Source organism: Centruroides sculpturatus, unplaced genomic scaffold (genome assembly GCF_000671375.1).
Source record: "Centruroides sculpturatus isolate CEXI.00-Female unplaced genomic scaffold, Cexi_2.0 scaffold143, whole genome shotgun sequence".
NCBI lineage: Eukaryota > Metazoa > Arthropoda > Arachnida > Scorpiones > Buthidae > Centruroides > Centruroides sculpturatus.
In genome coordinates, this window is record NW_019384447.1 from 208962 (window position 1) to 222152 (window position 13191).

Sequence of the window (13191 nt, forward strand, 5' to 3'; positions counted from 1 at the left end):
TTTTTTTTTTTGTTTTTTCGTCGGGTATGTCATCTATTAATTCTTCCTTTCACTTGAGGATTGTTCAGTCTCTCTCTCTCTCAGAGGTGTTCTTCCTCTTGGTGTTCTTTTGCTCTTTCTCCCCTCTGCCAAATGGCATGCACGCTCTTCTGCCATTTTGTTCACTTGTTTCACTTTTTTCTGGTATTTTAGCTTCTAATGGTATGGTGACGATCACTGGGTGTCATGAAGGGGTTGTCATTCTGGGCTCTTGCTTGGAGAACTGCTTTTGAATAAGCAAAGGAGACAATGTATAAAGATTATCCAAGGAGTCGGAGGAACTTCCTGAAGATTGGGATGATTCAAACTGGACAAAATCAGGTTCTCAATACCATCTTGATAGATCAAGATCATCCATGGCATCTATGGAAAATAAAAAACAACTATTCGTTAACATTCATCAATTTTCATTCATATTTTCTTCTAGGACTAAAATTCTCTTAAGATTCAAGGTTAATAAAAATATTTCATATCAAGATAAAGGAAAAATGGACATATATCTCTCTTTTTTTCTCTCTCACCCCCTTTTTTTTTTTTCTTTTGTTCATTCATGATTTCGTCTAAAACCACTTGGTAATCTGGAGGGACTGATTGTTATAATAACTGTCAACATCCCATTTTCAAGCATACATTCCAACATGGTCAAAGGCTAACAATCTCTAACAATCTCCCATAGATATAATGTGTTGTGTATTTCCTGTTACATTTCTGGGTATCGATTCCCATAGCATACGTCTACCTTTTCCTATTACTTCAATTCTTCCAATGAAACGGGTAGCATCTCTTCTATTTCCTACTATTCGAATTATAATATAAATGGTGTACGAATTATTTTCTCCTTTGGTTTTAATCACTTGTATGATGAAATGTCAATAATAACAATAAAGCCGGGTTGTCCAATTAAAATCATGAAGTAAATTTGAACCAACAATGATCATACGAATGGTGTCATGCTTAAGGTTTATCATAATAGAATGTCGCTCTATAATATGGCTGATTATTTGTTGATAAGTACCTTCCCATCGACATGATTCCAAGGATGGACAAAAGCAAGTTTTAAAAGGACAATATCATTCATGAGCTTGTCTATCTTGCAAAAGTCGGCTTTCATTGCACCCATGATCTCTGTACTTACATAGAAAAGCAATTTTTTCTGACAGTTGTTCTAAAACCAAGTTTCTACTTCTATCCATTTCTCCTCGACAGACTGGACATCGTTAACAGACCAAGTGCCCTGCTTGACATTGATTTATCAGGAGACCCATATAATTGTAACACACTGGACACTCAAACATTGCAACTATTGTTGGGTACGTTATCAGGTTAGTTGCTGATGAAAAGATGTCTGTTTTTACTGATCCTATGTCTTTACTTATATCTCAAAGCATTCGTCCAGAAAATTCCAATGACCAATCTCGTTTGTTGGTTTGGAAAATGTTCGTAGTGACGTTTTTGTGGATATATTCTCGCAAAATCTTAGTTTTTGTAAGATTGAGTATATCTGTAATTGAATATATCTGTAATAGGTAAAAATTTTCCACTATTAAAAAAGATCAAACGTCAGCCTTTTATTTGAGGATCTGACACTTTAATGTTAAAAAACAATAAGTAAATCTTCTCACCTTACTATCAAGTTCTAGCCCTCTAGTGATCGATACTTACATGATTGTGTAAAAAGGAATAATGGATAGACTCGAAAATTAAATATTTTTGTAAATAGTCTTAAACTAAAAATTATTCTAAGTGCCTTCTTAGTTTGTGAACTAAGTCCATGAATTGCAATTATTAAATAATAAAATAATGATTTTATAAAATATCCCTGTTCAAAATTCATGTTAAGAACACCATGATTTTTCCTGCTTTTAATGTACCACTAAAAACAAAAAGAATTAGAGTGCTACCACCACAAATAAATTAGTCTTAAAACAGTATTTTTGTAGAAATTTTGCTGAAAAATTTGTGAAATGTTATAGCACATCATGAAATGTCTACTTATGCATATTGGTAAATGATTGTACTGCTAAACTTTAATGAGTTAACTCTTCTATTATACAGCTTAGAATTTTGAAAATTGAATTTGTTAATTTTTTATGACTAAATATTTTTAGAAAATTAACAAATTTCATTTTAAAAATTCTGAACCTTACATTAATACAAGAATTAAATAGGATTCTAATGCAAAAAAACTGTTTGGTTCTATCTACTTTTGTAATTGAGAATTTTGAAAAAGGATTTTCCCAAAGAAAAGCATGAAACTTTTACTGCCATCTGCTGGAGACCAAAGAGGTTACAATCAGCTTTAAAACCATATCATCTTCATAGGAAGAATAAAAAGGATGATATGATATAGATTTAACAATGATTGTTTTATAAAAGAATTTTACAGTCAGAATAGCCTAAACCAAAATTGAAGATAATTTGCAGAGATAATATTGTGGGGGCCGAGGGGGGGAGAAATAAAAAAACTTTCGACGAATGATAATATGTTTTATAGATCTTCATCGTCTCCCTTGCCGTTTGGATTGCCGAGCGGTAACAATCAACGACATGTGGAAGCAGTTGAGTCAGAGATAGATGCTTCGTTTACAAACAACACAACCATTTATTAAACACGAAAGAAGCTTACAAGATTACTGCGATCTTGGAAGTTCTACGTCGGCTGCGGTCGCTGGGTCTTCCTCTCCTTTCCAAGATAGTCCCATTTTGAAGGAGTGTCCCTTGTTCGCGAATGAACCGTTCCATCACGTCTCGACAACTCCAGGACGATGCGGTCGATTTCCGTTGATCGAAAGATGTCGATCCGAGGTCGGGAGATGGAGACGAAGATGGGTGCGAGACACACACACACAACAACAGGTCCGTCACTTGGAACTTTCGGGAGAAGAAGCCCTCGCGTCCTTGAATTTCCGGGGTTTTATCTGTTTTCTCTCAGATTCCCCTTTCCGATTGGTCTCCCGTCGTCACCTGATGACAATTCGAAACCTCCAACCGGAAATGGTCGACGGACTTACATTATTCTATTGTTTAAAAGTTAGCGTCGCGTTTTCATAAAATAAAAATCTATTTCTAACTAATATATTATTTTCTCTAAAACAATTATTTTAATGCGAATTTTAGTGAGGGTTCGGACCTGTCCAGAGCCTCACAATATGACTACACACTGAAGCTAATAATCAATAAATACTTCTCCAGATGTCAGCTTCCACCAATAAGAAGCACTTTCTCATTAAGAAATTGAACTCAAGCAATGTTAGAGTTAAAACATATTCAGTATTAAACTGTAAGAAATCACAATAGTTTCAAAGATCCCAAAAAAATTAATTTATAAAATGTACTGTACTTTATCACTCAAAACATTTACTTTAATTGAACATGGTTAAATTGATAACTTACTATCTGTTTTTATGCACTAACAGTCATTCTATAAGTTTTATGTTATTTTTTGTATTTAATTGCTATTTGAATCAGTTATTTTTACCATCTTATCTGTAATTTATCTATTCTATTGCAATAATATCTATTTTACAAGAACATCCATTTTATAAAACCATTTTGAAAGAATGTAGAACAGAATCAAATAGTTTCATTTTGTAGTCAAATAGATACAATTCTCATTATAAATATGAAATTATATCAGTCAGTCAGTTAGGGATGCTGCATTTCTGTTGTTATTTCTGTATAATCCTAAATTTGTAGGGTTGAGAATTTCATAATCAATACAAAACCTTCCTCGCTTATTTCTAGCCGTTTATACACAAGTACTAACGTTTTGTATAAATGGCTAGAAATAAGTGAGGAAGGTTTTGTATTGATCATCTTAAAATAGTTCTAGCTACAAATGCATAGAAATTGAGAATTTCTTTGAGCAATTCCAATATCCACAGATTAATAATCCAAGGAACTAATTTTACTTCATAGAATTTTTGTCATGATACACCTTTGGATGTTGGAATTGCTGGACATCACTCTGAACCCTTCAAGTTTGGGATTATAGAAAAAGAGCAAACAAGTTTAAATCAAGATTTACACATAAAAATATTTTTTCCAGTTGTAGTTTGTAATTTCATTTCAGCTTTTCCTCTTCCTTTTTATACTCTAAGCTTACGATAGTTAAAAAGCTGAGAGGAGATACTGTAGTATGCAGTTTTCAATACGTTAAACTATTTTGAATATGCTAATATTTTTTCATGTTTATCTATTTAGTATATTAAATACAGGATTTGTGTACTGTTTACAGTAACAATTATTCTATAAATATAGGGAAAGTGAAATGTAAAAATTCACCTAGGGAAAATCGCCCACTCCTTTCTATGGGATGAATGTATTTATTGTTGAGTCGTTCGCCCTTTGGTTGACAGACCCACACCATTCCGTTATTATTGCTTCGGAAGACTTTTTCATCGGAAAACCATACACTTTACCACTCAGAGTTTGTCCAATGTTGACGTTGGCGGGTGAACTCCAAATGGTCTGCGATGTTCTGCGATGACAAGCACTGCTTTCCCGTCACTCGTCTTTCAAACAAGCTGAATTGTATGAGTCTGAAAATAAAATACATATATTAATATTACCCATTTCTTACATTTCTGGGCTATAAATAAGAACATTGTTGATAAAATTTTCTTTTTACAAGATTATTAAATTCATACAAAATGATATATTGGAAATACATAGTATGCTGTAATTCTACATGCCTTCTTTTCACGGTGTCCAACCATACGAGCAAGTTCAGTTCTATTAGGTGTTGTCGTTTTAAAAGGATTACCGTTAGGGCAATCCTTTTAAAACGACAACACCTGATAGAACTAAACCTTGTTTTGTTTCAATGTCTCATCCTCCTGTTCGTTAGTGAGGCGAGGACGATCCGATTTTTTGGGGGGGAGCAGAAACGCTACCGGTTTCCCGGTGACGTTTCGAATTATTCACAACCGTGCATGAGGTAACCTTAAACATTTCGGCTATCTCGCGCACGGTTTTCCCCTCCTCTCTGTGCTGAATTATTAAATTCCGAATATCTTCCGACACTGGACGAGGCATCGTAAGGAACTGACGACAAATAGCTTATACATAATAAACTATTTTCTGACGATACAGAAGTCGCAATTATCGTCTGGTTTTTATTTCTTTATCTCCGTTGGGCGTCGCCTCTTATTTTTCTTACAACTATAAAAACTCCTTCTTAATTAAGAGTTTAATATGGAGATATTAGCCGTGTAGGCTCTTTCTCCGACACGACCTTCTTCGATTTCCGACAACACGTCGGTTCTTTTTTCTCCGCTAGGTGCCGCCTCTCGTTCTTCCAACATTGGCCGCCACTTCCATTCTTTATACGAAGTTCTCTACTCTTGTATCATCTTGATACAAGAGAAGAGAACTTACTAACCATGTCACATATAGGGTGGCCGTCTAGCCACCCTATATGTGACATGGTTAGTAACTTAGTTACATATATTTTTTGTTTTATACGCGGGGAATAATGCCTTCCAGGAGTAACTGGCCCCTATTCAGGCGTTACAGACGTAGAGAAAAACCGGAAAACGCCACGTCCTGGTGAGGCGCGAACCTACTTCCAGCGTTCAAGGAACGAAACCGCTGAGCCACAGGTAGACCTGAACAGAAATATAGATTTTTTTTTCCTAATAGGATGGCCGAGCGGTCAAGGTGGCAGCTTACCGCTCTGGGGTCCCGGGATCGAATCCGGAAGGGGCGAAAAATCTTCAGGAATTTTTCGGGTGGTGGTCTGTTCGGATATGTCGGGCCCCGTCCCTCACCACCCGGCCGACCCGTTGTGTGCTTGGCTGAATCCATAATAGGCTTGCTAAAAGAGGCCCTCATTGTCTCTACAGGGCGGAGAAGAACTACGACAACAATTATCATTATTATTTCTTTTGACCATGGGCGTAGCCAGGAAGGGGCATGGGTGGGCACGGCCCCCGTTAACCTGGTGCCTCCCCCAGAAAACTACAGCCGAAAAAGTGTTGAGCCGATTTGCAAAAAGAAATAAAAAGCTGAAGCTAATTTAATTGGGTATAGTGTACCCACTGAAACTCTAGATCAGGCATAGCCAACATACGGCCCGCTTAATGAATTTATGCAGCCCGCAATTAATTTCGGAATAGGCCTATTGGACTTCAAATAATTGTTCGAATGGATCCCCGATAATTCTTTATATCCTCACAATTTGAAGTCATAGGAAGGTTGAGAAATTCTGACCCTTAAAAAATAATAAAAAAAAAAAGGTCAACGGCTTTCTGTGTCCAATGTGAAGTGTATCTGTAATCTCTATGTACAGTTTAGTCTCTCTGCGGGATGACGCCACAATAAGATCTCGCATTACCTGAAAATCTTGCTAGGGCCTCCTCTGGTTTGGGCAGTAAAAAAGTTTTCTTTTCAATTCGGCCCTGAGGAAAAAACTGTTGGCCACCCTTGGTCTATATCTAGCTAGATTAAAAACGGTGAACTGTATTAAAGAATGCTAAAAAAATAATTTATTGGTTAATTTTTGTTTAAGGCATTGCTAGAGTTTGATATTAATGTTACGAGAACGTATGATTAAAGAAAGTTTCATATTTTGTGTGTGTTAAGTTATTGTTGATTCCTATGAAAATTTCATTTTAATGAACAATAATTTGAAATAATTCAATTTTGTGCCAGGATGGCCTCTACTAGGCCCCCATAACAAAACTCTGGCTACGCCAATGCTTTTGACCATTACAAATATCTATAATTTTCTCCAAGTTATTCAAATTTGAAACAGTATACAGCCTGCTGTTTATAGAAAATCAGCCTATTGCGAAATATTCTTAAGATTATAAATAAATAAATAAATATAAAGCGCGTACAATATTGATACTTTAATACAAATAATTTACATATAGTAGATCTTTAAGTAATTTAAATAATTAATGCTAGGCGAGAAAGATAATTAAATTAATGTTTTTCTTTCTTTTCATATTTCAAGTACCGTTAACAGTTATCTTGCAGTTATGTCCAATTGATATAAATTTTTTAAACTGTTTCATTTTCTCGAATTAAAGAGAATCGGCGACTATTAAAATTTCGTAAGAAAAACGTCAGCTTAATTAATATTTCTTTAATTAATTAATTAATTAATTATTTTCTTATTACAAAAATTTTTACAGCAGCAAGCTGATAAAAGGACGTATTCCTCCTGTTATTGTTTCTTCGTTCTTTCTGAATTGCTTGTATACACTTCATATGTTATTTGATTAACAAAGCCATTACGTTATTACATCTTACGACATGATAAAATCATTTCTATGTTCTAAAGCTGAACGCCATTAGAAGACAAGAATACAGCGTAACTTGTATCCATTAGTTTTAGATAGAACTTCAGATGTACTGGTTCAAATCTCATTCAAAGCCAAATATATTTTTTCTACTTTGAACATCATTTCTTCGTAACATGAAAATTTGAGTTTTACATGAAAATTTCAATCAATAGATGGCGACAAAAGTTTTCTTCAAAATGAAATTATCAGAATTACTATTTAATATTAAGTGTATTAACTATGCATCCACACTAAGGAAGTAATTTCAGAAAAAACATTTTATGTCGAATAAATGTCTTAAATATCAATTACAAAGATTTAAAATTACGAATATTGAAATAACTTATAAAATTATCAGTCTATAATTATTACCCAGATGAAGTCTGATACATTATCTAAGGTAATATTTATTTTCTATCTTTAATTTTAGTTTTTGCGTTTTTTCTTTAATAGATTTTTGGGACGATAACCAATGTTTATTTGAAACACAGTCACTAGAATCGTAACGAACGACATTCGGGAAAAATTGAAAGGCGCCCCAAAGCGGCAAAAATCGTCATTTCAAGTCACGTGCTCCATTTGGAAAGTTTCCAAAATGCTTAAAGGTTCAAATGTTGTTATTTCTGATTTTAAATGAGATTTACTTCGTGTATCAATAGTTTTTCTTTCCACGAAAAATTCGCTGAATTACAACGAATTTAAAAAGTTGATAGAAAATGTTAAGGAACGTTTCGGAAAAACTTTTACGATAAGATCGCTTTGTGAAAATTATAGCTCTTGTCGAAATAAATCGTTCCCCAAAAAATCTTCTTACGCTGCAAATACAGCTAATACTATATAAAGTTAACTGCATTAAAAATAACAACAATTAAAATGTTTTAATCACCCTACTACCTTGTTTATTATAACAAAGTTAATCACACGTAAATCTAAATCACTCCGAAGTTTTCTTAATTTATAAAACACTATTAAATACATCGTTAGTTTCTAACAAATATGGAAATTTATTCTACCAAATAATGCCTTTTTAGATACTTTTTTAAATCGACTTCAATCATTTTCGCCTTACCTGACTTGCTAAAAAAAACAACATTAATTAATATGTATACACGCATTTCGGTATAACGCGTAAAGCAAACGAATTTCATTAATAAGTTTAATTTTAAAATCCACTTTATGAATTTGGAAATTTATCTCGTGTATAATCTTATCTAATTAATTATAATATATTGATTTAATTAAATTATGTTAGTATTAATCAACAGTATAGAATTAATATTAGCATATAATATTAAAAATGATTTTGGATAGTTATATTTATAATTATAAATTTAAATATATTCTGCCTTGAACTATAGCGAAAGACAGTAAAATCAATAAAATAAATCACTATGAACTTGTAAATTTATCTAATGTATTTTTAAATCTATGACCCAATTTGTATACCATTTAATTAAAATAAATAGAAACAGCTTAAAATGAGTTAAATAAATAAATAACAGCATTTTATATACGGAATAAACAGAAACGATATTTGCAATTTCGATATAAAAATGGGAAATTTATACATTTAGAAAATAACATTTAAGTACTGTACATTACGTTGAATACATGACACATTTAATCAAGAGATACCACTGCTTCATTTAATAATTAAATTTTAATTTAACATTAATTAAAATTTGTAAAGCATGAAAATTGTATATAATTTATTTATTTTCTAGAGACAAACAATACATTTCAAATAATTCAAATTAAACAAATAAACCGTTGTAAATAATTATGATCTTTTTAACAAACTGATATAGAAGATATTTATTTGTTTTGATAACGTTAAATATCCCATGAGTTAATTTGAATACCGTGTTTTATTATTATTATTATATTTATCAAGAATAAAAAATAAAAATCTTGTAAAATAATTAAACAAATTAACAAATTTTTCTATTATATTTAATTGGAAAAACTAAATTTTTATAACTGATTTTGATTCATGATTATATAAATGTCCAATAAACATTTTTAGTAGAAAAGTAGTTTAATTCATTTATATATTTATGTCTAAGACCTAATTCTTCGTATTATATTTCATCCATTTATTTTAATTTGAAAACCTTTTTCGCTTTTATTTAAAAAACTTTTCATTTTTTTTCATATTTTTCTATAAATTGTTTTCAACAAAAATATTGGCAAACTGAACGTCGCTGCTTACATAAGAAGTTATTTTCTCCAATATTTAAAAAAGTCTCACTAATTTTTGTCCCGATAATTTAATTTTCTCAATAACAGAGTTTTCAAATAATCGATTAACTATAGGATAAAGACAAATCCTTAATTACAATTTAGACCAATGTATTTATTTTTTAAATATAATTAAAATGTAAGTTAACGAATATTTAACAAAATTGTTTCAAGAACTGATTTTTCAGCTTTCTTTCTTGTATTTCGAGGAATAGCAATAAAAACATAGGCAAATATTTAATTATTATAATTATTTAATGTATTTCGAGACTATAAAATTATACCTCAATTAATACCAAAAGTATGTTTTAGTTATAGTAAAAAATTAATAAAAAAATATAATTATAATTATATTGCTGATTAATAATATTTTATTAAACTATTTAAAAATTAACTTAAAAATTTACATATAATTTTATTACAGCTAAAATAAACAGAAGAAATGCAATTATCATTGCTAAAACATAGCAAATAAAAAATTATATTAGTTTTAAAATGATAAAATTAAAATATATATATTTTCTTAAATTAAATTGTTAAGTTTAATTATTATTTATTAAAAATTTTATAGTTAAAAATATAATTATAATATAGACTTTTAATGATTAAAAACTAACATTTATTATATAGGTTATATGTACTGTACACGTATTTTTTTAGCGATAAGAAACGCTTAAATGGGAAATATTTTTCGGAAAAAATAAAACTATATTATTTTTAAAATGCTAATTTTTCATTTTTTGTTATAACTGAGATCTTGATTAATGTTACCCATTGTACAAACGTTTATAAGATTTTTATTACTGTAACATTAAATGAAACATTTTCAGCAACTATAGATCATGTCTCATTCATTTTTTAAACCGTTGAAGTAGAGAAAAAAAATTGCAGACGGCCAGGTAAAGTTATTTATAAATACAAATCTCCAGTAAGCATGCGTCGAGAGAAGTGAAGGAGGATGTCAGACTTCATTACTCCAAACAGGACTGTGGAGAAGAACACGTGGTCAGAGTGAGTAACTTTACTCAAAAGTTTTTGTTCCAAGAAAAGGATAACTGAGAATTTATAACTGTTTATTTAAACGATCTAAGTTTATTTACTATTTAGCATAATGATTTTTAAAGATAAAAAATCACTATGAGGACTACACCTACCAGGTGCGACAAGTGTCTAAGGTACCTCCGTATTGGTCTTACTCTGCTGTTCTCTCATATTGGCCTCTGCGCTTTAGTTGTGGGCTATACGATTATGGGAGCCTTTACTTTCGAAGCGCTCGAGGCCAAACACGAGAAGATGAAAAGGATAGAGATCATTCAAGAAAGAAAGAAAATAGTCGAATCTCTTTGGGACATTACTACTTCTTTCCCCCTTTTACAGGATACAAACTGGACCTATCATGCCCATATGAAAATCAGAGAATTCGAACTAAAAGTAGTAAAAGCAGTTAGAAAAGAAGGTTTTGATGGTCAAGAAAATCATAGTCTTCAATGGTCTTTTTCTGGGGCACTTCTCTATTCCATAATTGTCATAACAACGATAGGTAAGTATAAAGACAAAAAGTATTTTTTATCGTAAATATTTATTAATAATTATTAATTTATATTAAAAATAAGTGTAATCGATTAAGATAATGTTTTTAAATTCTTTATTATGGGAAATTTTACGTCCTTTTAACAGCTTTTTATTATATAAATATTACGTCAATTGATATATAAATAAATATCCATTGACATAATATATATACAAAATGACTAATTTTAATATATTTATAGTCTATTAATTTCGAGAGAACGTTTTCTGCATTACATAACCTTGATAAATATTAATTTTTATTTTTTTAAAATTAATATAAAAGGAATATCAAAATTCTCATAAGAAAAAAGTTGTTTGATTATTTTAGATGCTTAGCAACTAAAGTGTTTTCTTTAGGATATCACAGTTTATAAGGAAAACAACTTCTTAATTGTTTGTTTAAAGATAAATGCACTTAATAAGTTCAAGAACATGTTTTAAAATAAAACAGCACAACTGACTTCAAACATTGGCTTGGCACAGCCATTATAGGAACAGTGATTGATCTATAATGGCAATTATGGCAACATCGAGAAAGGAAATGGAAGACACACGCTTTTATTATCATAAGTGATTCGAAAAGTGAAGAAAAGTTAAATTGATAGAGAGACCAGATGGCAAAGTTTGATAAAAAACAGAACATATTATTTTTAATTAAGATAAACGATTTCTTAAAATAAATACATAAATAAATTTACGAGAAGTTAACGACTAAAATTTACATAAAGTAATAAAGAAAACTAAATGGTTGACTTTAACGTTATAATTTTAAAATTACGATTAATTGAAAACTTGATAACAAGTGACGTAACAAATCACGTTATTGGTTAATTTCAAATTTGATCACGATTTCATTTTAATTCCGGCCATTTTGAATTTTGTAACTTAAACTCTCCGTTGGTATGAATCGGCGCGAAAGTTTTTTATCACCAGAAGAATGAACTGAATAACATATTTGCGACGCTGTTTTTAATTTCGAGTAATTTATAACGACGTTAAAAAATCATCGATTGACTTCAATATCCAAAGTATATATTAGCTAGTTTAAAATCGTTATCTAAATGACTCGCAAAATTGTCCAATCAGAAACTACGATAAAAACTCCGTTTCTCTCGTTGATAGAATTTTATAGTAAACGATAACTTTAAAACAACAACAAACAGTTCCGAAGAACCTCCCATTTTTACGGCAATTCTAAACCGACGATTACTCGACGTCAAACATTTAAAGTTTATTTTCATCATTGAAATTTTTCATAAAAATAGCCTTCGGGTAATTTATATTTAGCACATTTTTATATTTCCAAAGTTAAAATATCACTAAAGAAAATTTCCTTTATCTATCATCATCGCTTTTTATTTCCGAAATATTGCGGAAGTTCGCTAACAATATCCATTACAGAACGTCAATCAGGACACGCCCATACGCCTTACGTCCAATTAGCTAATGGCTCGTGTGACGCTCTTCTATTAAAGAATGGTATCCTAGCAACAAACGCTAGTTGATAGATTGCCTTATATATCGCGATTGGTCCAACGACAAGCTTTTACCCGATTGGTTAATTTTAAATAATTAAATTTTTAAAAAATATTTTCTTTTGGTTTCGGACTAAATACACGTATTAGCACCATTGTTTATAAAAGTGAAAGTGGAAAACTATTAAAAACTTCAATTTAACAGTGAGCGTGCAGTAGAAGTATATAACTTAAAACGTGGTTTAATTGGCTAGTTACTTAAAACATCCCTCTTAAATGTTATGTAAACATGGCAGACAAGGAAATCCTTTCATGGATGCCCCATGAGGGTTCTTACAAGTTTTTTTAAGAGTAACTTCACAATTTTATTTATAAATTATACGCTTTTATAGCACTTTGAAGATGAATTTAAGGAATAAAAATATAAATGAAAAGAAAAACCACTTTTATTTATATTTCTAATATTTAACAAGCATTGGTGAATTTATTCCCGCATAAAATTTAAAAATGGTAATAAATAGATTTATTATTAAGTTTTAACAAATAATTAAAACATGTAAAATAATTAAACA

General features: G+C 30.8%; 1 protein-coding gene and 1 long non-coding RNA gene across 3 annotated transcripts in view; one reads left to right on the forward strand and one right to left on the reverse strand.

Moving 5' to 3' along the window:
• On the reverse strand, positions 1 to 5323 carry LOC111620419. The gene is made up of 3 exons (XR_002755906.1): positions 4689 to 5323; positions 4324 to 4580; positions 1 to 402 (listed from the first exon to the last, which is right to left on the reverse strand). It is a non-coding gene; the product is annotated as an uncharacterized LOC111620419 (long non-coding RNA).
• Positions 5324 to 10190: 4867 nt separating this feature from the next.
• Positions 10191 to 13191, forward strand: part of LOC111620420 (potassium channel subfamily K member 9-like) — a 7565-nt gene continuing 4564 nt past the window's right edge. The window contains exons 1-2 of one of the 2 annotated variants that reach the window (XM_023362336.1): positions 10191 to 10583; positions 10950 to 11112. In XM_023362336.1, the coding sequence (XP_023218104.1) occupies positions 10977 to 11112 (136 nt within the window). In that variant the 5' untranslated portion in view covers positions 10191 to 10583; positions 10950 to 10976. Of the gene's footprint in view, positions 11113 to 13191 lie in introns of both variants that reach the window. The other variant, XM_023362335.1, reaches the window with a different exon arrangement.